General features: G+C 45.5%; 1 protein-coding gene across 3 annotated transcripts in view; it reads left to right on the plus strand.

Annotated features, from left to right (window-relative positions):
* Positions 1-17,145: 17,145 nt before the first annotated feature.
* St7 (suppression of tumorigenicity 7) overlaps positions 17,146-24,102 on the plus strand; it is a 234,044-nt gene continuing 227,087 nt past the window's right edge. For all 3 annotated transcript variants that reach the window (XM_041675555.1, XM_041675556.1, XM_041675558.1), the window contains exon 1: positions 17,146-17,540. In XM_041675555.1, the coding sequence (XP_041531489.1) occupies positions 17,390-17,540 (151 nt within the window). In that variant the 5' untranslated portion in view covers positions 17,146-17,389. The remainder of the gene's footprint in view (positions 17,541-24,102) is intronic.

Here is a 24,102-nt window from a genome sequence, read left to right on the forward strand (position 1 = left end):
CAGCAGGTGTCGCTGTCCCCATTCCAGGCTGAGGGGATGCGAGTGCTGCTGACCAGGAGGCCCTGCCAGGAGGTCCTGTAGATAGGCTCAGAATACCTGAGCTTGTTGTAACTTGGCTGCTGTTCAGCACAAGGGCTCTCTTTCCACAGCACTTGAAGAGAAGGCCCTGCGGATGTGGAAAATACCTAGCAATACCTCCACAAATATTTGTAGAAAGTTTGAAAATAGGTTCTTAGCTGCTTTGAAGTTAATTCACGTTTGGGGAACTTAGGATCCCTCTCGTCAGAAAAATGCATTCATGTCTGTACGTTACCTCCCTTTCTTCTTCCTTCCCTCCCCCTTTTTGTTTTACTCTTACAATACTTACTCACCTCACAAGTTTAAATCTCATGGGCTTCATACTCCAATCTTCCCAGCCTGAGTCATTCTCAAATATTTTATGGAAGAAAATTTAGCGCGTCTCTAACTGTGACATTTTCAGCATGGCTTACTTACTTGACAAGCCTTTTCTAGGTTTCTGTGGGCTCCAAACGGGTGGGAAGGCAAGAGCGTTTGCACAGCAGGGGTCTTTGTTAGCTGGGGAAGAGACACACGCAGTACTTGTCAACCACACGACGTCAGCAAGGGTTGAGGGTGTGACCCAGTTGACAAAGCACTGGTCTAGCTCCCACAGAGCGCTGGGTGCAGTTCCCAGCCAAGCAGAAGACGTCCGTAGTGGTGCACACTCGTACTCAGGAAGCTGAGGCTGGAGGATCAGTGAGTTCGTATTCATTCCTGGCTACAACGAAAGTTGGAGGCTACGCAGGGCCGTGGTGGCGCATGCCTTTAATCCCAGCACTTGGGAGTCAGAGCTGGGCGGATCTCTGTGAGTTCGAGGCCTGCCTGGTCTACAGAGCAAGTTCCACGACAGTCTCCAATGCTACAGAGAAACCTTGTTTTGAAAAACAAACAAATAAAAAAAAATAATAAGTAAGCTGGAGGTTAGCCTGGGCAAGAGACAAACGGAACAAACAAACAAAACAAAACAAGAGAGAGGCAAGAAGTGATGCGTGGGTAAGGGAAACAAACTAGACGGCCCCGGTCAGAATGCTGAGAACAACAGAATGCTGTGCCCAACCCTCCTGGAGACATTTTCAGTACTACCCCTACACCTAAGAGAATGTGATGGGAGAAGGGGCAGGAAATTGTAAGACCCAGAGGACCTCTGAGATAGAGTCCTCTAGACATGGCAGGAATGCTGTATTCATGAAATCTCAACAAGATCGTTGGCTGAATAAGACTAACACACTGACAATACCCGTTCACATCCCAACATGGATGAGGCACTCTCACAAGGCCACCCCTAGTTGAAGAGGTACAGGCAATTAGTGGCTACCGAGAGAATGAGAAACTGTCTTATACTACGACAACCCCTGACAGATTATCTAATCACGATAATCTAATCAGTCCTAAGCACATGAACATACAAGCAACATTAAATGGACTCAGTGGGTTGTGTTTATGTATGTAGGTGTATCTATATTAACAACAATAATTGAAGAAACCAATACTTTCAGAGGGTGTTGGGGGACACAGGAGGAATTGGAGGAGCGAGCGGTAGAAATGATGTAAATATAGTGCCCATATATGAGATTCTCAAAAATTAAAACATTTAAATTAAAAAAGCAAGTCTGGCCATTTGGGGCATGCCTTGACTAGATAAGAAACAGGCTTGGGATGGAGAGATGGGTCAGTGGTTAAGAGCACTTGCTATTTTGCAGAGGACAAAGGTTGGATTCTCAGCCCACATGGCAGCTCACAGCTAACTGTAATTCTAGTTCTAGGGAATCCAATGCCCTCTCCTGGTCTCCTTGGGCATGGGGCATGCACATGGTACACATACATCCGTGCAAGCAAAATACTCATACCCATAAAATAATCAATCTAAAAAAGGAAAGAAGCAGGATATGTGATAAGTCACTCGGAAAGTTAGATTTTTATCTTATCCAAAACTAAGGTAGAGATTTTCTTTGAACACAATGAAGATGCCTAGGAAGGATCTGTCTATACCACAATTACTGTCTGTTTCGTCCCTTCCCTTCATCCTCCTGTTGCCCACGGGTCCTAAGTTCTAGGCTCCACGGGGCGGGGCTCTTTGTTTTATTCACCAGTGTAGCTCATGCACATAGACTTCTGAACTGCACACAACAAATCCTGAAGAACAAAAGGAACAATCTGGAACAGAAAACAGTATAATTATGTTATATAAAGTAAGAAAATTATAAATGATTGTTGCTGAAAGTGTGTATTAGTATTTTTTGCTATAACAAAATACTTGAGTCTAAGCGGCTTATAAATAAATGTGTTTAGCTCACAACTGTGAGGACAAAAGTCCGGACAGTGTGGTACTGTCTCTAGCAAGGGTCTTGCGCCAGATGGCTTGATGTGGAGATGCCTTTAAGAGTGATTACATGAAAAGACAGGAACCTATTGTAGGAGACTCTTTGTCTCCTACAATAACTTGTAAGAACTAAGTCAGGGAGTGGATAGATTGCTCAGTGGCTAAGGGGCCTTGCTGCCCTTGCAGAGGGCTGGGGTTTGGTTTCCAGCAAGCACACTGAGTAATTTATTTTTTTTAATATTTATTTATTTATTTATTTATTTATTATGTATACAATATTCTGTCTGTGTGCATGTCTGCAGGCCAGAAGAGGGATCCAGACCTCTTTACATATGGTTGTGAGCCACCATGTGGTTGCCGGGAATTGAACTCAGGACCCTTGGAAGAGCAGGCAGTGCTCTTAACCACTGAGCCATCTCTCCAGCCCCCCACTGAGTAATTTATAACTCCAGCTCCAAGGGATCGAATGCTCTCTTCTGGCTCCTGTGAGCACATGTACATACATGCATGAACACATGCACACACATGCTTGCATGGATGCATGTGCACACATACAGACACAAACAAATAAAAATAAAATAAGTCTTTCAAAAAAGGAATTAAGGTCGGTTCTTCCAGGAATTACTTTATAAAACAGTTCCTACTAATCTTGCCTCTCAATAGGGCTTTCTTGGGTTCAAGGTTTCCTACAATGGACCCTTGGACATAATCAAATGAAATCCAAACTAGAGCAAAATATAAAAATAGATTATTTCATGCAGAAAGGATGAATACTTCTGTTATGATTTGGGTGCAAAATATCCCCCAGAAGATTGGGTGTCTGTACAGTAGGTCCCTACCTGGCTGTGCTGGTTTAGAAAGCTCTGAGACCTTTACAAGATGGGGTCCGGCTGGAAGAAGTCGGTCTCGGTGGGGCCAGAGCTTTATAGTTTCCTGTCCCTTCTGGGTATTTCCAAGCTGCCTGAGATCCTGCCACCACTACAGCCGTGCTTCCTCCACCATGATGCACTGTCAAGTTATGAGCCACTACTAGCCTTCCCTGGAGCTGTCTTGCTAGCCATTTGGTCACAGTGGTGGCCACACTACTGCTTAAGTCATGAATTCTACTGCTTTCTGTAACCTGATAGACTTCCGGGCAAGGCTCATTCTCTTGCACCATTTCTCTTGTCTTATTTGCCTCTCTGCTTAGCCTTCCCTTTCTTCAAGTCCAGATCCTCCCTATACCTTATGCCCTGACACAAAGGCTATCCTCTTGTCTTGGATTGCTTTCTGCTGCTGTGATTAAACACAGACCAAGAGGAGGAAACAGTTTATTTGGCTTACAGGTTGCAGTCCATCTCCGAGAGAAAGCACAGAAGGACTTCAAGGCAGAAACCTGAAGACCTGGAACTGAAGCAGAGACCATGGAGGATGTCGCAGAGACCACGGAGGATGTCTGCTTACTGGTTTGTTTTCTATGGTTTGCTCAGCCTGCTCCGTACCACCCACAGGGGGCTTCCCTCCATCAATAGTAAGGAAAATGATGCATCAATCATAATCAAGATAATGAACACCAGTCATGAAAGAGTATATAAAGCTAATTGTGTTTCTAGTTTTAACTCTGTTATTGTTTTTGGTTTTGTTTTCATGGTGTATAAATATATAAAAATGTAATTGACAGTAAAAGTGGAAAACCCAGTGTGAAGCTGCATTTTTTCAGGATGCATGCCCTAACCACACAGATGTTCATGGAGAAGTACAGACTTGGAGTCTGGTTAATCTTTCCGAGTAAAGCTTTTTATTTGCATGTTTTATTTTTTATTTTTCCAGATAGGGTTTTTCTGTGTAATTACGCTGGCTTTCCTGGAACTCACTTTGTATACCAGGTTGGCCTTGAACGCACAGAGATCCACTTGCCTCTGCCTCCTGAGTGTTGGGATTAAAGGCATGCACCACCTTCCTAACTTATTTGTAAAAGTTCTTTACGATAAAATTTTAAGTAAAAAGAGGAATAAAGGGGCTGGAGAGTTGGTTCAGAGGTTAAGAGCACTGCCTGTTCTTCCAGAGGTCCTGAGTTCAATTCCCAGTAACTATCAAACATCTAATGCCCTGATGTACCTAGATCTGGTGCCCTCTTCTGGCACGCAGACATACATATTATACATAACAAATAAGTGCATTTTAAAAAGAGAGAACTAGAAAAGTCCCACAGAGACACATATAGGGCAATCTGGTAGTCAGTTCCTCAATTGAGGTTTCCTCTTCCTAGATGACTCCAGCCTGTTTCAAGTTAAGAAAAAACAACCAGCACACTTGTGGCGGTTTGAGTGAGTGGTTCCCTGTAAGTATTGTGCATTTGAATACCTGGTCTCCATTGGTGGCTATCTGGGGACTAGAAGGTGTGACCTCGCAGGAGGAAGTCTGTCTTTGGGGGCGGGCTTTCAGGTTTCAAGGCTCACACCACTTTGAACCAGCTCTTCTGGTTTGTGGATGGATGTGTAAGCTCTCAGATGTTGCTGGGGTTCCAGGCCTGCCTCCTGCCATGCTCCCTGCTGTGGTGATGATGGGCTCTCCTTCTGGAAGGTGTAGTGATCACGGTGTTAAATCACAACAACGGGAAGTGACTAATGCAAACCCCCTCCAGCTTTCTAAGTATGACTTTCTCTCTTTAAAATTCCATGCACTCTCTGTCTAAATGTGTGCTCGGGTGCCTGTGTGTGCCATCATGTGTCTATGCATGTGTGTGCCATCATGTGTCTATGCATGTGTGTGCATGCATGTGTGTGCCATCATGTGTCTATGCATGTGTGTGCCATCATGTGTCTATGCATGTGTGTGCATGCATGTGTGTGCCATCATGTGTCTGTGCATGTGTGTGCATGCATGTGTGTGTGCCATCATGTGTCTATGCGTGTGTGCATGCATGTGTGTGCCATCATGTGTCTATGCGTGTGTGCATGCCTGTGTGTGCCATCATGTGTCTATGTGTGTGTGCATGCACGTGTGTGCATATGTGTCACAGTGCGTGTAAGAAGTCGGGGCAATTTGTGGAAGTGGGTTCTACATGTTGGTTCTTGGGGTTGCGCTCAGGTGGTCACGCGTGGTGCCCGCCTACGGCCTTACGTCACTAAGCCGCTTGACCAGCCTTGCGCTGTATCACTGTTATTTTAGGAGTATTCGGATGGACCGGTACTTCATTTACCCTTACACCCAGAACAACAAAATGCATTTTAAACAACAATTCTCAAAACACTAGACACGAGGAACAGTGACCAACAGTGGAGGCTGGGCATCAAATGAGTTGAGCCCTGTGGAGAGATGGAGTCTAAGGGACCGAGGAGATTAAGATGACAACCAGAGTTCCCGAGAAAGAGACTGTGGTCACACAGACGGGATGCTCTTTAACCATCAGAGCACGGTGCTGTGAAGGGGAGCGCCGCACAGGGGATGTCCATGGACCATTAGTGAACAGATGGAGCCTGGGGAGCGAGGTCAGCTTCCACAGAAGGCTGTGCCGGGCTGGCAATGCACTCTGCTCGGCAGGGTCGAACCATTTCATCTCGTAAATGCTGGGAATCTCTAAACAATAGATAGATGTATGCATGGTGCCTATCAAAACTCGTTCTAGAATTTGCTGCCTCAAATGGCAACATTACTATTGCCGTACAAGAACTTGGCAAGAGTGAACTAAGCTAACATGTACGTTCTCCATATCACTAACCCTTAAAGTGGGGTGCAGAGCTCAGCTTGATGCTTGTGATCAGGTTTTATGTTTATTTTTAACATAACTTCCTTATTGATTCTTTGGGAAGTTTATGTCATGTACCCCAGTTCTGCCCATCTTCCTGTTCCCCCATATTTGCCCTTCACCCTTCCAGTGTTTCCCCAAAAGAAAATTTTAAGAATTTAAAACCAAACCAAACCAAACAAACAGAAAACAAAAACAAACAAACAAATCCTCCTGGCTCCTCTGTCTTTCCCCGTCCCTCCATCGCCTCTTCGTTCATCTTGGTGGCGCTGGGAGCCGTGGTGTGTCACACAGTAGGGTCTTTTGTCCCATCTGCCTTGCTTGCAAATGTTCACGACAATGAGTCACTGGTCTGGTTCAAGGCCTCAGGTTTCTGGCGCACCATCACCACCGAACCCTCAAAGGAATTCTTCTCGGGATCCTGCTGCCGCCCTGAGTCATGGAGATCCTGTGGGAATGTTCCACAGGATCAGTCCCTTTATGCGCTCCAGCATGACATAGATGGGGTAGATGTCAGGGTGGGCCAACCCAAGATGCTGGATATGGGCCCGGGTGGCAGTGGACTGGTCAGTCCAGGCCACTGGGGTTGCTCCCCACCCCCTTCAGGTAAGGAGTAGAGCCGGCTCTTCCACGCCTATACTATCAGGGCCACTTCTCCCACATCCATGGTGAGAGGTGGAGCCATTTCTTTTGCTGTAGTGTCCAGCAAGGGGTAGGACCAGCTTTCCCGGGGCCAGTGAAGGGCAGGGTGGGCTCACCACGCTTGATTCCTATGGTCCCCTGTGGTGACACAGGCCACAGCCATTACCACAGACCCCAAATGCAGTAGGACCACATGGCCCTTGGCAGCAAGGGATGACACTATGGCTTCAGATGGTAGCAAAGGCCACTCATATCTGGTTGGCTCAGGTGGTGGCACAACCCTCTAGTATCAACAATACCACAGGTGGTGGCCCAGACCCTTGACTTTTGTGTGACCTTTGGTGGCAACCCAGGCCTCCGACGTCAACACAGACCCTAGCCGCTGTGGGACCATGGATCCAGACATGGTCCTCAGCTGGAGCTCTGACCTGGATGTCACCATGGGCCTACATGGCAGCGTAGTCTATGGTCAGATGTCTATGGCTATAGCAGCAGCTTGGCCCTCAGACTCCAACAAGGCCACAGGCTTATATCCGAACCCTAGGCTTCCATGTGGCCTTTGGTGGCAATACAGGCCATATACCTTGCCACAGATCTCTGCTGTGGGTAGGATCACTGAATCAGACATGGTCCTCAGCAGAGGCTGGGCCTGGATGTCACTATGGCCCTAGGTGACAGGGCAGGCCACTCAGATCAGCATGACGTGTGGCCCTTGGACACTAGCATAGCCCAGGCAGCAACCTAGACCCTAGGCATCCAAATAGTCTTTGATGGTAACAGGAGCCATGGACATCACCACAGACGCTGGCTGCAGTAGGGCCACGGACACAGACATGGTCCTCAGCAGCAGCTCTGGCCAGGTGGTCACTATCCCACTTAGGTAGCGGCACAGGCCACTCAGATCTGTATGACCCTGGATGCAGCACGATCCTTGAGCACTAACATGGTCTCAGGTGGCTGACCAGACCCCGGGCACACAGCCCTCAACTGCAACCGGAGTCATGGGCGTGTCAACTCAGACCCTGGCTGCTGTAGGGCATGGCTATGTTCAGGTTTTAAATATCTATGCATTTATTTTTACTGTGTATTTAGTATGTTTGACATTTTGGAACATACTAACTTTGGAACATAAATAAAATAATATGCATACTTTGGAAGTTTACTTTAGATCACTTTTCTTGCTGATCAAAATTTTATATATATATAAATTTTCAAGGTTATATAATAGTTACACCATCCCCCTTCCATTTCTTCCCCCTAACTCTCCTATATACTCACTTGCCCTCTTTCAAATCCATGGCCTCCTTTTCTTTAATTGCTTTGTGTGTGTGTGTGTGTGTGTGTGTGTGTGTGTTATTTCTAAATATATGAATATAACATGCTCAATACATTTAATGTAATTTATACGTATGTTTTCGGGGCTGACTATTTGGTATTGGGTAATCAACTGGTATGCTCTTTCCTAGGGGAAATGGTTTCTCCCCTTCTTGTTGTCCAAAGTTGGGATATCAATTTTGCCTATTTATTTAATGCCATTTACTTAATAAGTCCTTCTATTAATCACAATTAAAATCATAACATATCTACTTTATTTTGAACTTACTTTTGTCTTTTCCATCTGAAAACCTTTGAATTCAAAGTATTTTGTGGGCAGGATTAAAGTGGCAATCTTTAGTTCTGTAAAGCATAGCTTGCTCAAGGTTTTGACTTTCTTTCCCATGCTTAAAACAAACAAGCAAAAGTGTCTCATTCTATAGCTGTGGTTGTTGTGGCATTTGTTTTATAGTTCAGAAAGGTCTCAAATTTTTAGCATGCCATCATCCAAAGGTCTTGCTTGGGACTAGAGCTGTGTACCACCGTGCCCATGGCTTATACCTTCTTACTAAACCTAAGCTTGGCCCTGTTACATTCATGTGTCACATGGTGATGCTTTAGTTCACCCCAGGTCACAAGTGCAATGAAGATCCCAGAAGGTCATACCTCTTAGTGCTCGTAGCCATTTTAGTGGCTCCATGGTGTTGGCACCATAATGAAATTGCTCAGCAAAGCACATTTCTCAAAACAAGTCTTGTCATTAAGTTGCACAGGACTGCACTTCCTCTCTGGGGTAAAATAAAGCAATAACAAATGAATAAGTACTAAATATTGAAAGAGCAAAGCATACTTCTTTTTGGCTTTTTGCTTTCTACAGATACATTCTCTTGTGACTTTTTAATTGAAGAGATACAGTATACCCACAAATTTTTGCTCTTACCTAACCCGCATGATAGAATTAAATTTGTCACCTTATTAAAGATTGTTACATGGCCCTTGAGCCCTAAGCTATAGTGATATCTGGAAATATGTCAGATGCATTGTTCTATTTTATGGCTCTGATATTTGGTATCAAATAGCACTTGAAAGAATAACAAGCTGACATAACTTATGTTTGCTTAGACAGCTGAGAACAGATTTGGAAAGTAGGCAAGAGCTGAGCATAGTGGTGCATACCTTTAATCCCAGTGGGTTGGTTGATCTCTGTGAGTTCCAGGCCCAACAGGGGTAGATATCAAGATTCAGTCTCAAACAAACAGAAGTAGACAAGAGACAGAAATAAAGTCCCAAAGTGGTTGAGGAGAGAAAATTCATCTGGAGGTAAAGAAAATAGCTTTCCTCATGCCTCCAGACTTGTCTTAAAACTTGAAAGAAAGAAAACACAGAGATTTTTTTAGTCCAGCTATGACTGGGGTTTCCCAGACATGAGACTTTCAGTTTTTCAAATGGGCAAGTTCCAAGGAAGCAGTATGAGTTGGTCATACAGCCTTCCACCTTCTTCAAGAATCCCCTTTGACAAGACAATACAGGGTTTTTTATTTGGGGCTCTAATGTGACAGATGAGGCTGGGTAGTTGGTTCCACTTCTGTCAGAATTCTCTCCATGATGTGGAACTGGTTCACGTATCTGTTGCCTACTTCTCCCTCAAACTGAATTTTGTGTGTATGTTGATTATTGGTGTCTTCCTGGATCATTCTCTGCCTTATTATCACTATTTTTACAGGGTCTTTCACTGAACCTGAAACTTGACCAGCAAGATAGCCCAGTCCTGAGCTCAAAGATTGCCTGCCTCTGACCCCCAATGCCACCCAGGGCTGAGTTTATAGATGTGCAGCCCTGTGCTTGTCATTTGTTTGGTTGCTAGGAATCAAGATGTAGGTTCCCATGTTTGTGTAGCAACCTCTACACTTGAAACATCTCTCTTGTCCTCTCGAGCTACAGTGTCTCTCCTGTTGTGAACATGCATTGGGTCCTTAACTGAAAACCATACAGGGCTTCCATTTGTGAAGTACAGAAAATATTCCTGTGGAGAGATGAAGAAATCAAGCCACTACCTTATACTTTACTGCCCTCCAACGCAATATACTCATTCCAGTTCTGCTTAGCAGACCATACTTGTGGTAGCTCCATAAAGTGATCTAGGAAAGGAAAATATGCCAAGGAGCAGTCACGTCACACATGCGTGACAACCAGGTGGCCCATATCTCTAACACCAGCACTTGAAGGCTCAGGAAAGATGTTGAGTTGCAAAACAAATACCTTTTTTTTTTTAAAAAAAATTAATGTGTATTAAGCAATGAATAGAAGAAACAGAAGTGAAAATGTTAAATTTAGATTATAGTACATTACCTACTCTAGTTTGTCCAAGCTATATTTGACAAGTTAATTCAAGCTGTCTTCTTTGTGTATATGTAGACATCTTCAGCTCATACTTGTTACAAGTGACAAAACTGTACTGTAAACTGGTTTTATGATGATAATTTTGAGGGCAAGAAAAAGCTGAAGGGAAGTAACAACTTCGGGCATGACCCATAGTCAGTAACTTCCATTAGCCACAAGGACACAAAAGCCATTAAAGTTTAATATGCATTTGGTATTCAGTTTAGCTACAAGGCAATGGCATTGTAATACGGGGGAAAATGAAACCCTGGATGAGTTTTCTGAGGCATTGTGGAGAAGAGAGGCTACAACTCACACTGGAAATACAGTTAACTTAGGTAATGTGAAGTCAAATTATTTAATATTTTCTTGAAATATTTTTTTTTAAATTTTGACGTGTGTGTGTGTGTGTGTGTGTGTGTGTATGCAAATGTGTGTAGGTGCCTGTGCAGCTAGAAGGTGTGTAATATCCCCTAGAGTTAGGGTTACAGACAATTGTGAGCCACCTAATGTGAGGTGGCTGCTGGGAACTGAACTTAGGAACTCTTGAGGGCAGTAAATGCTTTTAACTAGTGAACCACCTTCCCAGCCTGAAATATACCTTGAGACAAAAAAAAAAAAAAAAAAAAAAAAAGTGACTTCCCCCTGTCTCTACTTAAAAAATATTAGGTTAATTATGATCATAAAAATTCTGCTGGAATTGACTAAATACATATTGGAAATGAAAACAGAATAAATGTAACGTAACCAAGTAGAGAGCAGTACACCCTATTTAGAATGATAGGACCGGTTTGCAGAAATTAAAGAATAAATGCTGTGTTAGTAAAAACAGATGTGAGCTATTAGGTTTTCCTAAATCTACTGATAATTCTCAAACATTATCCTAATCTTCTGTCTGACTTCCAGGGCAAAGATGTCATTGAATTGAGTATTTACATCTGTCAGATGGGCATGACCGCGAAACCTGACGTGTGTAGCTGTGATTCTGGCCCTAGAAATCTGAGCCAGTTGTGGACCCAAATTATACAGTTTTTAAAATAAAGCCACAAGGCCACGGATTGTATTTTAAAAGTGGATATTTCAGGCTAGTGAGTTGGCTTAGCACGTAAAGAAGGTTTCCACCAAGCCAGACGACCTGAGTTTCCTACTCAGAACCTGGAAGGAAAGAATTAACTCCTTCAAGATGTGTTCTAACCTACACACACACACACACATGCGCACACAAATAAATAAGATCTTGAGTTTGAGCGTCAAGAATAAAATATGATCATGTTGGCAATATAGCATTTACTGTGCAACGGAAACACTAATCTGCATCTTCCAAGAAGAGAGAGACTGAATGCCATGGTAGGAACAGACAGAATATTTGAAGAGTGTGGGCTAGTTGTTGCTGTCATGATGTGTCTTAGAAGCAAGAGATGTGCCAGAATGCCAAAGGGTTCACACTTCTGATCTCTTAGGGTGGGGTGTGAGTGTGTGTGTGTGTGTTGTACAGATCACTCATCTGACCTCCTCTTTCAATTATGTTTGTAGGGTGTAAACAAGAAGGCTGTGCTGACTTCTCTATTTCTTTTCAGTAGAATTTCATGGTTTGGCTTTTCTTTGAAAATGAGGAATCACCCTTCATTGGCAGTTGTAGGTTTCTGGGAAGGAAATAGGGTTTATTGCCTTCATAATACTTATAATACCGAGCTCTGATTGTTTTAGAATGTTTTGTGTTATTGCCACGAGAATTTTTCTGTCTATATAAAAGCCACTAATATAAGAGATGAGGCTGAGTGCTTGGTCCCACATTTGAAAACAAACCAGGAATTCCGATGAATGATCATTCCTGAGCCCTGGCTTGTCAGTAAAGAACTTTGCATAGAAATTAAGAAACCTTTGTTAGGAATGGGGAAACAAATGGTAAAGACTTCAGCTCATCATGTAATTTTTTATTAATTAATAATTTATTAATTTATCTTACATTCTGATCACAGTTTCCCCTCCCTTGTCGCTCCCCCCACCCTAATCCACTCCTCTGTTTCTGAGGAAACAGGCCTCCCATGGGTAACAACAAAGCATGCCACAGCAAGCTGAGGTAGAATGAAGCTCCTCCCACTGAGACAGTGGGGCTGATCTATTGGGAGCTCACCAAGGCCAGCTGGACTGTGACTGAAAAAGCATGGGATAAAACTGGACTCTCTGAGCATGGCGAACAATGAGGGCTGATGAGAAGCCAAGGACAATGGCACGGGGTTTTGAACCTAAGTAATGTGCTGGCTTTGTGGGAGCCTAGCCAGTTTGGATGTTCACCTTCCTAGGGATGGACGGAGAGGGGAGGACCTAGGACTTACCACAGGGCAGAGAACCCTGACTGCTCTTTGGACTGGAGAGGGAGGGGGAGAGGAGTGGGGGGAGGGGGAGAAGGGTGGGAGGAGGGGGAAAAGGGTGGGAGGAGGGGGAGGGAAATGGGAGGCTGGGAGGAGGTGGAAACTTGTTTTTTGTTTTTGTTTTTTGTTTTTTTTTCTCCTTTTCTCAATAAAAAAAAAATGGAAAAAAAAAAAAAGACTGGGCAAAGTAACCCAATATGAGGAATAAATTCCCCAAAGCCAGTCAAAACATTAGGGACAGCATCTGCTCCCACTGCTAGGAGTCCCACAAGTAGACCAAGCTACATAACTGTCACACATATGTAGAGGGCCTAGGTCGGTCCCATGCAGGCTCTCTGGCTTAAGGTCCAGACTCTGTGAGCTCCTATGAGCCCAGGTTAATTGATTCTTTGAGTTCCCTTGTGATGTCTTTGACACCAGCCCACCCTGCCCTGTTCATACAATCCTTCCTACCTCTCTACAGCAGCAGCTCTGCCCAGTGCTTTGCTGTGGGTCTCTGCATCCGTTTCCATTAGTTACTGGATGAAGACTCTCTGATGACAACTGGGACAGTCACCAATCCATGAGTATAGCAGAATACCACCAGGCATCATAATGCTGACACTTTTTTTCTCCAGTCATGTTTGGTTCTATCCTAGATCTCTGGGCCTTCCAACCTCTGGGTCCTGGCGCTCCAGGCAGTGTCAGGGGTGAGTTCACTCTCGTAGTTTGGGTCTGAGGCTGGACCACTCCCACAATCTCTACACCACCCTTATCACCCACCACCACCACCAAATCCCCACAGATAGGCGGGATAGACTGTAGGCCAAAGGTTATGTAGATAGGCTAGTGTCCCACTCTCCACCGGAAGTCCTTCTTGGTCACAGGAGATGGCCAGTTCAGGCTAAGCATCCACAAATGCTGTTTTTAGCTGGGGTCATCCTTGTAGATTCCTGGGAATTTCTCTTGCATCAGGTTTCTACCTGACCCCAAAATGCACCCCCCCTCCCCAGTTTCCTGTCATCTCTTTCAGTACCCTTCATCCACTCTCCAACCTGATCCCTCAAATTCCACATGCCCCAGCCCACCTGTTCCCAGTCCACCTGCCCCAGCCCACCTGCCCCCAGTTCACCTGTCCCCAGCCTACCTGTTCCCAGTCCACCTGCCCCAGCCCACCTGCCTCCAGTTCACCTGTCCCCAGCCTACCTGTTCCCAGTCCACCTGCCCCAGTCCACCTGCCCCAGCCCACCTGCCTCCAGTTCACCTGTCCCCAGCCCACCTGCCCCCAGTCCACCTTCCCCCAACCCAATTGCCCCCAGTCCATCCATAAGATCTCTTTTCTCATTCATTCTCTGTTCAGCTTACATGCATATATCGGGTATGAACATGGATTCTCTCTATGTACGGGATTGTATATTAAAGTTGCTCTCCCCAGGAAGTGGTACAGAGTAGTTGGCAAAGTGTCCTGCTTACGGTGCTGTATACCGTCTAGATTTCCTACGTTAGGTAGATAATGGGGAGGTCATGGTAAGATTGGCGGTAGGAGCCCGCTGTCTGGTTCCCCGTGTCTGGTTCTCCACGTGAAAAAATTAAGCTGCGACTGAAGGTTATGGCTGGGGAACAAACAGAAATGATCTGAATCTTGATGTCTTCGGGCCCAGTTGAAAATGGAAAGGAAAAAGGAGAAGTAGACTTACTAGGGCATTATTCATATATTCTACAGTATGAGAAGTTCCCAGGAGGGCTCTCTTGCAACCTGGGGAGCCTGAGAGATGGTGGCATAGCTCATTCTAATTTCAAAGGTCACGGCCCCATCACGGGAAGGGAACCCATGCTACAAGTTACAGTTGGAGGCTGAAGGCCCGAGGGCGGCACTGGCCCTGGAGTCCAGGAAGCCTGGAGTTCTCGTGGCCAAGGACGATAGGAGAGGTAAGGAAGGCCTATCTCTATTCTGGGAGATGAGTACATTCTTTTCTAGTTTTAACCTCTCCGGGTCCTTGAATGCTAACTACACACACCGAAGGTGAATATTCTCCATCGAACGTACCCAGGCTCATTCATCAGGCTCTTCCGAAAATACCCTCACAGACAGTCCCCAGATAGACTAACTTTTCAATAGTGCAGTTGAGTGGCCACCTGAACCCGTCATGCCAAATTCCATCAATTGGATCTCAGCATTTTTAAAATCCCCACTTCCAGGTGATTGGTTGTTTTCTCTACTGTGTACAATGCCAGGCAATTGCAGTCGCTAATAAGTGTTGGTATCAGGCCCTGCAAAATGAGGTTCAGTCCCAGGTACTCAGTGTTCTCTGTATATAGACCACACTCCACCATGCTTTAGTGGCCCAAGGGTGCAGCAGACCGCACTCTCTTACGTCTTTTTTATTATTATTATTATTATTATTATTATTATTATTATTATTATTATTATTTTGAAGCACAGAGGCATGTCACTTCCCGCCCCCACCTCTGGCAGCACACCAGGGGAGGCGCTGGAGAGTAGCAGAGGCTAGACGGGCCCTTTAGAAACAGCTATGTGGAAAGCAGTAGCTTAAGTGAGCCATATTCATGTCCCTTCACAGAGGTTTATTAACTGAAAAACCCAGTAGTTCCCCTAATTCTTCACTTATGTGAATTCAGCCAGCGATACCTTCTTCTGTGAGTTGCAGAGCTTCTGTGGGTTCCTTTAGCATCACATAAAATACATTCATGTTCTTCTCTTCTATGAAGACTCTAGGCACCTTCGATAGATTTAAAAAAAAAAATCACATGGCAGTGTGCCGTCATAAGTGACTATGCCAAAAGCAGGCCTGAAGCAGTTCTCTGTTCTCGGAGCCTGCATTTCACTATAGAAAAAGAGCCTGTGCGGAGCCAACGGTAGCGGAGAACGAGACTGGAACCGCAGAAAACGTGGCCGTTCCATTACGTAAACAGGTTCCACATGTGAAAATTCACTCAGCTTGCTTTACTATGGAGGAAACGACGAGTGCTTGAAGGAGCCAAAAGATGTTACACCTCTCCACAGCCATTGTAAGGGGCACGGCCAACACCCCCTAAAACAGGCTGGCAAGAGGAAAGCGTGACGAATGCATTTTAACCACCGCGTTCCACGACACAGCAGCTGCCAGAGATGAAGACTAAAAGACCCCGAGAAAACTCTTTGGGCTCAGGTGTGCGATAGTGAGAGGCTAGGGGGTAATGGGGGGGGGTGTCCACATTCTTATTGGCTGAGGGGAAGCGGACATTCCTTCTCCCTAACATTCCTCCTTCCCTAGGTTTATGAGGCAGAATGTCCTAGAATGAGGGCCTTCAAAGGAGGAGGGGGAAGGGAGAGATGATCTTCCTAGGTTTTACGGCTTGGTCTGCGGAGGATGCCCTCTAGTCTCTACAACTCACCTTGGAGAAGAGGAATTTTGGCTTCTGGGAGTTGGTTTTGCTTTGGAGGACAAGCAAGGGGTGAAAGAATGGGCGCGCAGAGACACTTCGCTTCTGAGGCCTTTACAATTTCCTACCATTCAAATCACTTAGCGCGGTGGCCCAAAGTGTCACAGTTTGAGGGAGTGCATTCTGAGCCTGAACGTAAAATTTGTAATAAAATACTCTGTTCGGTGATGAATTTTAATGTCTTGGTTATAGTTGGAACAGCCTGTTCTTGCTTTATTAACATAAATACATTAAAAGCCATATCATTTATGGACAGAAACAGACTTGGATATGTCATCTAAAGCCTTGTATGAAATACACTAATTAATTCAGCCGTGGGAAAAAGCACACAATTTTCTTTTCTTTTTCTTCAGGAGGTTCAAATGAAGAATGTCAAACTTATCCTAGGGAATTGCTTATCTGAAAACAAAAAAACAAAAACAAAAACAAGGGAAAACTGTTTGACTGGCAATCACTCAAAAAATACGAGGATAAGAAATATGTATGCTGTCAATTTCTTTGGAAAGCCCTTCCTAGTGCTGCTAGAAAACAAAATATAATAGCAACTGGAACAAAGGCGAACAAGATTTCCCTTCAGGCCTACTGACCAGGAGTGCAGCTCTGCTAGCTCTTCTGGGTTTTATTGATGCCTGTAAGCAAGAGTCCTGAGAGAAACAGAGCCTTAAGACCCTGCATCCCGGAACTCTTGATTGCAACTGAATTCTGGCTCCCCTGCAGCGCTCTGTACCTCAGTTTCCCTAGGTATACAATCGGGGCCCTGGCAACTGTTGCAGGCTCTCACCCAGACGTTACAAAGTCTGGAACCCGCCCGGCTCTCGGAAGCGCCCTACACGCGCGAGCTGTTACGTCAGTGGTTCCCTCGGCGGCGGCCGGGCTGCCCTCCTAAAATACTAGGATAAGAAGTATAAATGGCCCGGGAGGGTGCAGGCACCGGGCCCACGTGACCGCTCCACGAAGGCCACCGGCGGGGGCTCGGAGCGCAGGCCGCGCGGTTTCCCGCCGCACCCCGGGCGAGCGGGCGAGCGCGCTCGGGGGCGCGGGGCCCTGGCGGCGGCGGCGGCGGTGGCGGCGGCGGCTCGAGCGGGTGCCTCGGGCCGGTGAATCATCCCGGCAGCCAGCGAGCGCCGCGGCGGGCCGCAGCAGCGCCGGAAGATGGCCGAGGCGGCGGCGGGCTTCCTGGAGCAGCTCAAGTCCTGCATCGTGTGGTCGTGGACCTATCTGTGGACCGTGTGGTTCTTCATCGTGCTCTTCCTGGTCTATATCCTGCGGGTGCCGCTGAGGATCAACGACAACCTGAGCACAGGTCAGGCCCCGGGCCCGGCCGCCCCTCCCCCGCCCCGGAAAGTTAGTGCAAGTCGCTCGCTCGGGGTCGCGGCCGGCGGCGGCGGCGGCGGCGCGCGCGCGCGGGGACGCGCTGCTTCAGGTGGCGGCCCGAGCCCCGCGGCCTTGGCGGGCCCTCGGTGCCTAGGGGCGGGCGGCGCGCGGCCACCCCACGCGCGGGAGTGTCCGGGCGGCCCCTGGCTGGTCCCCCGCCGACACCCGGGGCTCGAGCGTCCGAACTGCGGCGACAGGCGTCCTGCTCCCTGCTGCGCGGAGAAGGCCCACGCGTGGCCCGGGCTGTGGGCGCACGCTCCCCGGGTCGCGAGTGGAGCCTTGGCCCGCGGGGTGTCGCTGTGAGGTGGATCGGGAGGGCATGCCTGTAGGTCCTGCCAGGAGCAGGGATGACGTGTCAGGTCACCCAACGGAATGTCCAGGGGACACGCGGACGCGCGGGGATCTGGGATTTCTGACGTCCCCGGTTGAAGTTTTCATGTGCTCTGCTGAGCTCGCTCTAAAGTGCGATGGGCTAAACAAGTGTGCGTGTGGGCGGTTAGGGGCTTGATAAACTTGCAGCCAGATAACCCAGTTGTTAAAAACCATGCCAAACCAGGGCTAAGAACAGCCCAGAGACAATTCAGAAAGAAAAAGTACTTTGAAGGAACACGTATAGCCCTTCATGTTTGCAAATTATTGTGGATTCAAGCTCCCTTGAGATTCACCTTGTCCCCCCTCACACTACTCGGGGAAGTCTGTACAGTTCTGACTAATTTGCAGAAATAGATACACATGCACATATATGTGTCTTCTGTCATTTAATTTACATGCTCTGCCAGACCAAGGTTGAAAATGCATTTCCTATGACCATCCCTGTGGGTGGAGACGAGTGGGAGGTAGACCCTTTTAGATGCTTGCCACAGTGTACTCGTTTTGTTTGGACATAATCTTTTAACACTTAAACGTCCTTTAATGTGGTCAAATTACTATGCTTCTTTCATAGTATCCTTTGGATGGTCTCCCTGGGAGGCAGACAGGATTCGGCATATAGAATTATCTCGCTCTTCAATAGGGGATGCTCAGCTTTCTTGGGGGATCTGATTATTGCAAACATCTTGCTTTTCAGGCTTTTTAATCTGTCGGCATGGCTGCTTGTCACTTTACTGATATCCTTGCTTTAGGACAGTCGTTCTCAACCTGTGGGTCGAGAATCTTTTTGCGGGTCAAACATCAGCTATCTTGCATATTTACATTATGATTCATAACAGCAAAATTATACTTATGAAGCAGCAACGAAATAATTTTAGGGTTGGGGTCAGCACAGCACGAGGAACTGTATGTAGTAAAGGGTCGCAGCATTAGGAAGGGTGAGGACCACTGCTGTAGGGTAAGGCATTTTTGTATGTCTCTATTGACTAGTGACCAGAGTCTAGTCTCAAAGGCCTATTCTTTAAACAAGTTTAAATAGGTTTATCACCGATTTATTAGAAGGTACACCCCACTTTTTTCCTTCCATAAAATTGGTTGTAGAATTTTTAAAAACATTTTGCATACTACACATTGATATTTATTTTAGAATACACATTTGTATACTGCATTTGCTTAAACTAGCTTAAGTAGTCATCCATACAGATATGTGAACATGTGCAGAGAGCCACACACTAACAGAACAGAGACAGGAAGCAAGATACCTATTAAGAAGAGGGATGGTTTTTCAGGAAGATAGTTGGAGTTTCACTCCACACCCAGGCAGCACTAGACTGCACAGATGGTTTGTATAGCGACAATTGTAATTGAGACTCATGAGGAAATTTGCTGTCTGGCTTGGGTCTTCCTAGACTCTCTATGGAGCCCCCTTCTTCTGTGATACAGGACCTCAGTTTGTCCTGGGGGTTTTGCACATTCTTGTCATGAAGGGAGACAAAAAGAGAAACACACAGAGAATACGCACCTCTCTGCTATTTCTGTGAGGATACAGCAAACGAGGGAAGACTTTAGCACGGATCTTCAGACAGCCAACTGTGGCAGTGAGCCACCATAGCTAAGATTAGAGTTTTCAAAGGCAATGGCAGACATTGGATGGCATTTTTCTTCCCTTTTCAGTAAAAGTGAGAAGTTCTTGTAGGAAGACTGCCAGAAGATTCCTGTCAACTTGTTTCCCTCCATTCCTTGCCAATTTCTCTTTCCCATGGAAACAACTTTCTATAATGAAAGAACTTGCGGGCTAGCTTGCATACCTCCAAGCAGCTGTCCCTGTGGTCCAGCTGGCCTTTGAAGGCTCTTTAAGTGGGAATCTTGTCATTGATATTTTTTTTTTGTTTTCCTTTTTTCTTTTGTTTTTAACCTATTGATAACGTAGATAGGTCATTGATGGAGGAAGGTCATTGGTTAAATAAAGAAACTGCCTTGGCCCTGATAGGTTAAAATTTAGATAGGCGGAGTAAACAGAATAGAATGCTGGGAGGAAAAGGAAGTGAGCTCAGACGCCATGCTCCCCTCTCCTGGGCAGACTCGATAGCTCTCCTCTTTGGGGCAGATGCGATGAAGCTCTGACCCAGGATGGACGTAGGCTAGAATCTTCCCGGTAAGCGCACCTTGGGGTGCTACACACATTATTAGAAATGGGCTAGTCCAGGTGCGAGGGTTAGCTGAGAAGAGGCTAGATACAATGGGCCAAGCAGTGTTTAAAAGAATACAGTTTGTGTGTTGTTATTTCGGGTATAAAGCTAGCCGGTGGCCAGGAGCTGGATGGCAGGAACACTAGCCTGCAGCTCCCACAACAGGTCATGTTTGGTTATACCTTAGATCTCTGGGCAATCCCGTCTCTGGTTCCTGGCCATCCAAGCAATATGAGGCATGGACTTCCTCTGGTTGGTTCCTCCCACAAATTCAGTGGCACCATTGCTCCAGCACATCTTACAGGCAGCACTGATTGTTGATCAGAGCTTTTGTGGCTAGGATAGTGTCCATGTTTCTCTTCTGGTAGCCTGTAGAGTACCTTCCCACACAAAAGGGACTAATAAGAAGGTAGGGGTTAAGGCTCCATGCCAGTACCAGCTGGACCTCTCCTTGTTCAGTGAGCTGTTGTTCTCAGCAATGGGGCTCCACTGTCAGGTTTTGGAGAGCAGCCCTTTGTCCTAGCATCAGCTTCAGTTTGGGAATCTCCACAGGACCCCCTCAGTCAATAACTCAACTGAATGTCACCCAGTTCCACCAGTGGAAGCCTTGCCTGGCAACAAAAGATGGCAGTTGAGGCTCTTTATTCCCCATTGCTAGGAGTCCTCACTAGGATCACCCTCACAGATTCCAGGAGGCTTTGATTGTGTTAGGCTTCCACACTGCTCACCAAAGCCTCTCAATCCTGGCCATCTCTTCCTATACTTTCTTTCTTCATCCCATCTTCCCTCCCTCTCCCATCCCCACCCATACCAAATCCACCCTATTCTATTCCCCCTTCCCAGGGAGACCTATGTGTTTCTCCCCAAATCTCTCCTCTTTACTTAAACTCTCTGGGTCTATGGATTGTAGCTTGGTTATCATTTATTGAACATCTAATATCCACTTATGAGTGGATACATACCATTTGTCTTTCTGGGTCTGGATTACCTCACTCAGAATGATATTTTTTTTCTAGTTTTATTCATTTGCTTGTGAATTTCATGATGTCGTTTAGTTTTTAACAACTGTGGTAATACTCCATTGTGTAAATGTTGTAGGGTAAAAAGGCCAACCAACCCACCCTGGCTCTGAAACCAGAGCCAGTGAAAGAAACATACCCTGGTTCTGAGACCTGAGCCAGTGAAAGAAATGTTTTAACCCCAAACCCAGAACCAACAAAATGCATCCTGACTCTGAAACCAGTGCCAAAGAAACACACTTTGTCCCTAGAATCAGAGTCAGTGAAAGAAATATGCCCTGGCCCCCAAACTAGAGCCAAAAGCCTTAAAAGGGGCAGCGAAAGAAAACACTTTGTCTCTGAAATCAGCCATCTCTGCCTCTGACCAACTAAACTAACCAATCCTCTTCTACCTGGGCAAACTCCGCCCCTAAGAAGTCCTAGATAAGCCTTAGGCAGCTTCTCTTCTTTCACCCTGGCAGAGCAGCCACTCTCCAGGATTCTTCCCTCCCCAAAAATCTCTTGAGTGAGGTCTGGGTGAAGACCTTTTGCTGGAGCAGATGTAGCTGAGCCGGGCTGTAACACATTCGCTGGCGAAGCCTTCCACTAGCAGAGCAGAGTTGCTACACTCTGGAGCAGGAGAGCCAAGTTTTAACTTCCCTGGGGAAGCCCTCTCTTGCTGGAGCAGAGCTATCACATTGGGGAAACCTTCCCTAGAGCAAGGCTGTAAGTGCTAGCTTACTGTGGTTTGTGCTATTCCCTGGCTCCCAACTGCTAAAGCACTCTTCACCCGAGCTGTAACACTCAGTATTCCTTAGTTCCTGACTGCCAGGATCCCTTTCCTTCCTAGCTGCGACACTTATTAATGTATCATATTTTGTTTATCCATTCTTCTCTTGTGGGTCATCTAGGTTGTTTTCAGTTTCTGTTTATTATGAGTAAAGCTTCATTGAATATAGTTGAGCAAGTGACTCTGTGGTAGGATGAAGTGTGTTTTGGGTATATGCCCAATAGTGGCATAGCTGCATCTTGAGGTGGATTGACACCCAATTTTTGAGCACAATCCTTATTGATTTCCAAAGTAGCTGTACAAGTTTGCACTTCCACCAGCAGTGGAGGAGTGTCCTCTTTGCTCCACATCTTCATCTGATGTGGAATTCCCCTCTGTATGCTGTAAATATCATTGGTTAATAAAGAAGCTGCCTTGGGCCTCTTGCAGCGCAGAAGAGGGCAAGGCAGGAATTCCAAGCAGATAGATGGGGAAAGAGAGAGAGAGAGAGAGAGAGAGAGAGAGAGAAGCAGAGTCAGTGAGACACCATGTAGTCTCTTTAGGAGACAGATGCTGGAACTTTGCCTGGTAAGCCACAGCCACCTCGCGATACACAGATTAATAGAAATGGGTTGATTTAATATATAACAGCTAGCTAGCAATACACTTAAGTTTTTGGCCAAAAAGTGATTTAATCAATATAGTTTCTGAGTGATTATTTTTGCTCTGGACAGCCTGGAAACAAACAAGCAGCATCTACCAACAGAATGGCATCCACTGTCTGGGGCATAGATCCACATAAGACTTGAGAAAAATAAAAGAGGGCTTCTAAACCCACAAGAAATGGGAGCCAAATGCAGCTTCTTGGTAGTTGTTTTTTGGGGGGCGGGGAATGGGCTCTGTTTGCAGCTGTCAAGCAGGGGCATCATGGCTCCTTTAAGAGAGGTCTTTCCAATTGAGCATTAACAGCAAAAAACCCACGCAGTTTCCAAAGGTGGCTTCCTGATTTGTGCTAGTTGCAGGAACAGCTCTGCCTCTTGGCTAAGCACTTAAATGGAGTCTGTGAGCAGTGTGTTACAAATTGCTTAATGGTAACGCAGACACGCTGTGATCCTAAAGATAGGGCAATATACATGGCTCTCAGAGGCAGTGAATATGTATCCTCCATGTTGGACTGGGAGGAGCCAACAGGCAGTGCCATGGAGTTGGTCCTAGCCATGCCCACTTAGCATTTTTTTAAAAAAAAATAACTCCTGGTCAGAAAAGATAACAGATACCCACACAATCAAGACAGATCCAGATGGAAAAGACCTCTAAATGGGTCTTGGTGTTGGATAAATGTACGGAGGCTTGGGAGAGAGAAGAAATAGTTATAAAAAGAACTAAATTATTTTTTTAAAAAAATAAATAAAACAAAATCTTTAAAGAGACAGAGTTTAGCCAGTCATAGATTAAAGGAGTCAAAAACATAAGCCATGTAAAGATGGAAAATACACAGAGAATCTAGATTATGTATATTATTGTGTTTTCTTTGAATTTTTTGACTGTGAATAAGTTAAGTACAGAGAGATATTTCATTGAATGGGCTGCTAAGCTAAACCAACACATATCCTTTATAGATATCTTGACTTCAAAATTTGGGTCTAAATATATGTTGCTTTGGAAAAAAGGTTCTGCTTTTGTTTCCACAGAGGATGAGAATCTCTGGATTCCTTCCTCTTCCTAATGTGATTTGATGGACCAAGACCCTCTGAAAGGTCTTCGTAAACCCCTAAAATTACTTCGCCCAACAAAAAAACAGGAAGCGGTTTGGAGAGAACTATGCTCAAATTCCCAAATATTGTTTATAAATGTTTATTTTCTTTTAAAGGGGGATATGCTATAGATATGAATACTTTGCATTGGTATGGATCTTGGTCTATTGACACAAATTTAAGGTCAATTTTGTTATATGTATATTTCTGCTCTTGACTAAGGTATTATGTTTGTGCAGCTCATTTAAAAATGTAATGTATAATTAAGAAATGAAGGTTAATAGATAGTCATCTATAATAGGCAAGCTTGTAGTCATGATAATTAGGTTTTTTAGATATACAGAGATATATTTCAGATGGATAGTTATTCTTCAAACCTTTTAAAGACTAACAGAATATGGCATTTAAAATG

The sequence above is a fragment of the Microtus oregoni genome, unplaced genomic scaffold (genome assembly GCF_018167655.1).
Source record: "Microtus oregoni isolate MIOR12 unplaced genomic scaffold, Mior012 000026F_ref0000081, whole genome shotgun sequence".
Taxonomy (NCBI): Eukaryota; Metazoa; Chordata; class Mammalia; order Rodentia; family Cricetidae; genus Microtus; species Microtus oregoni.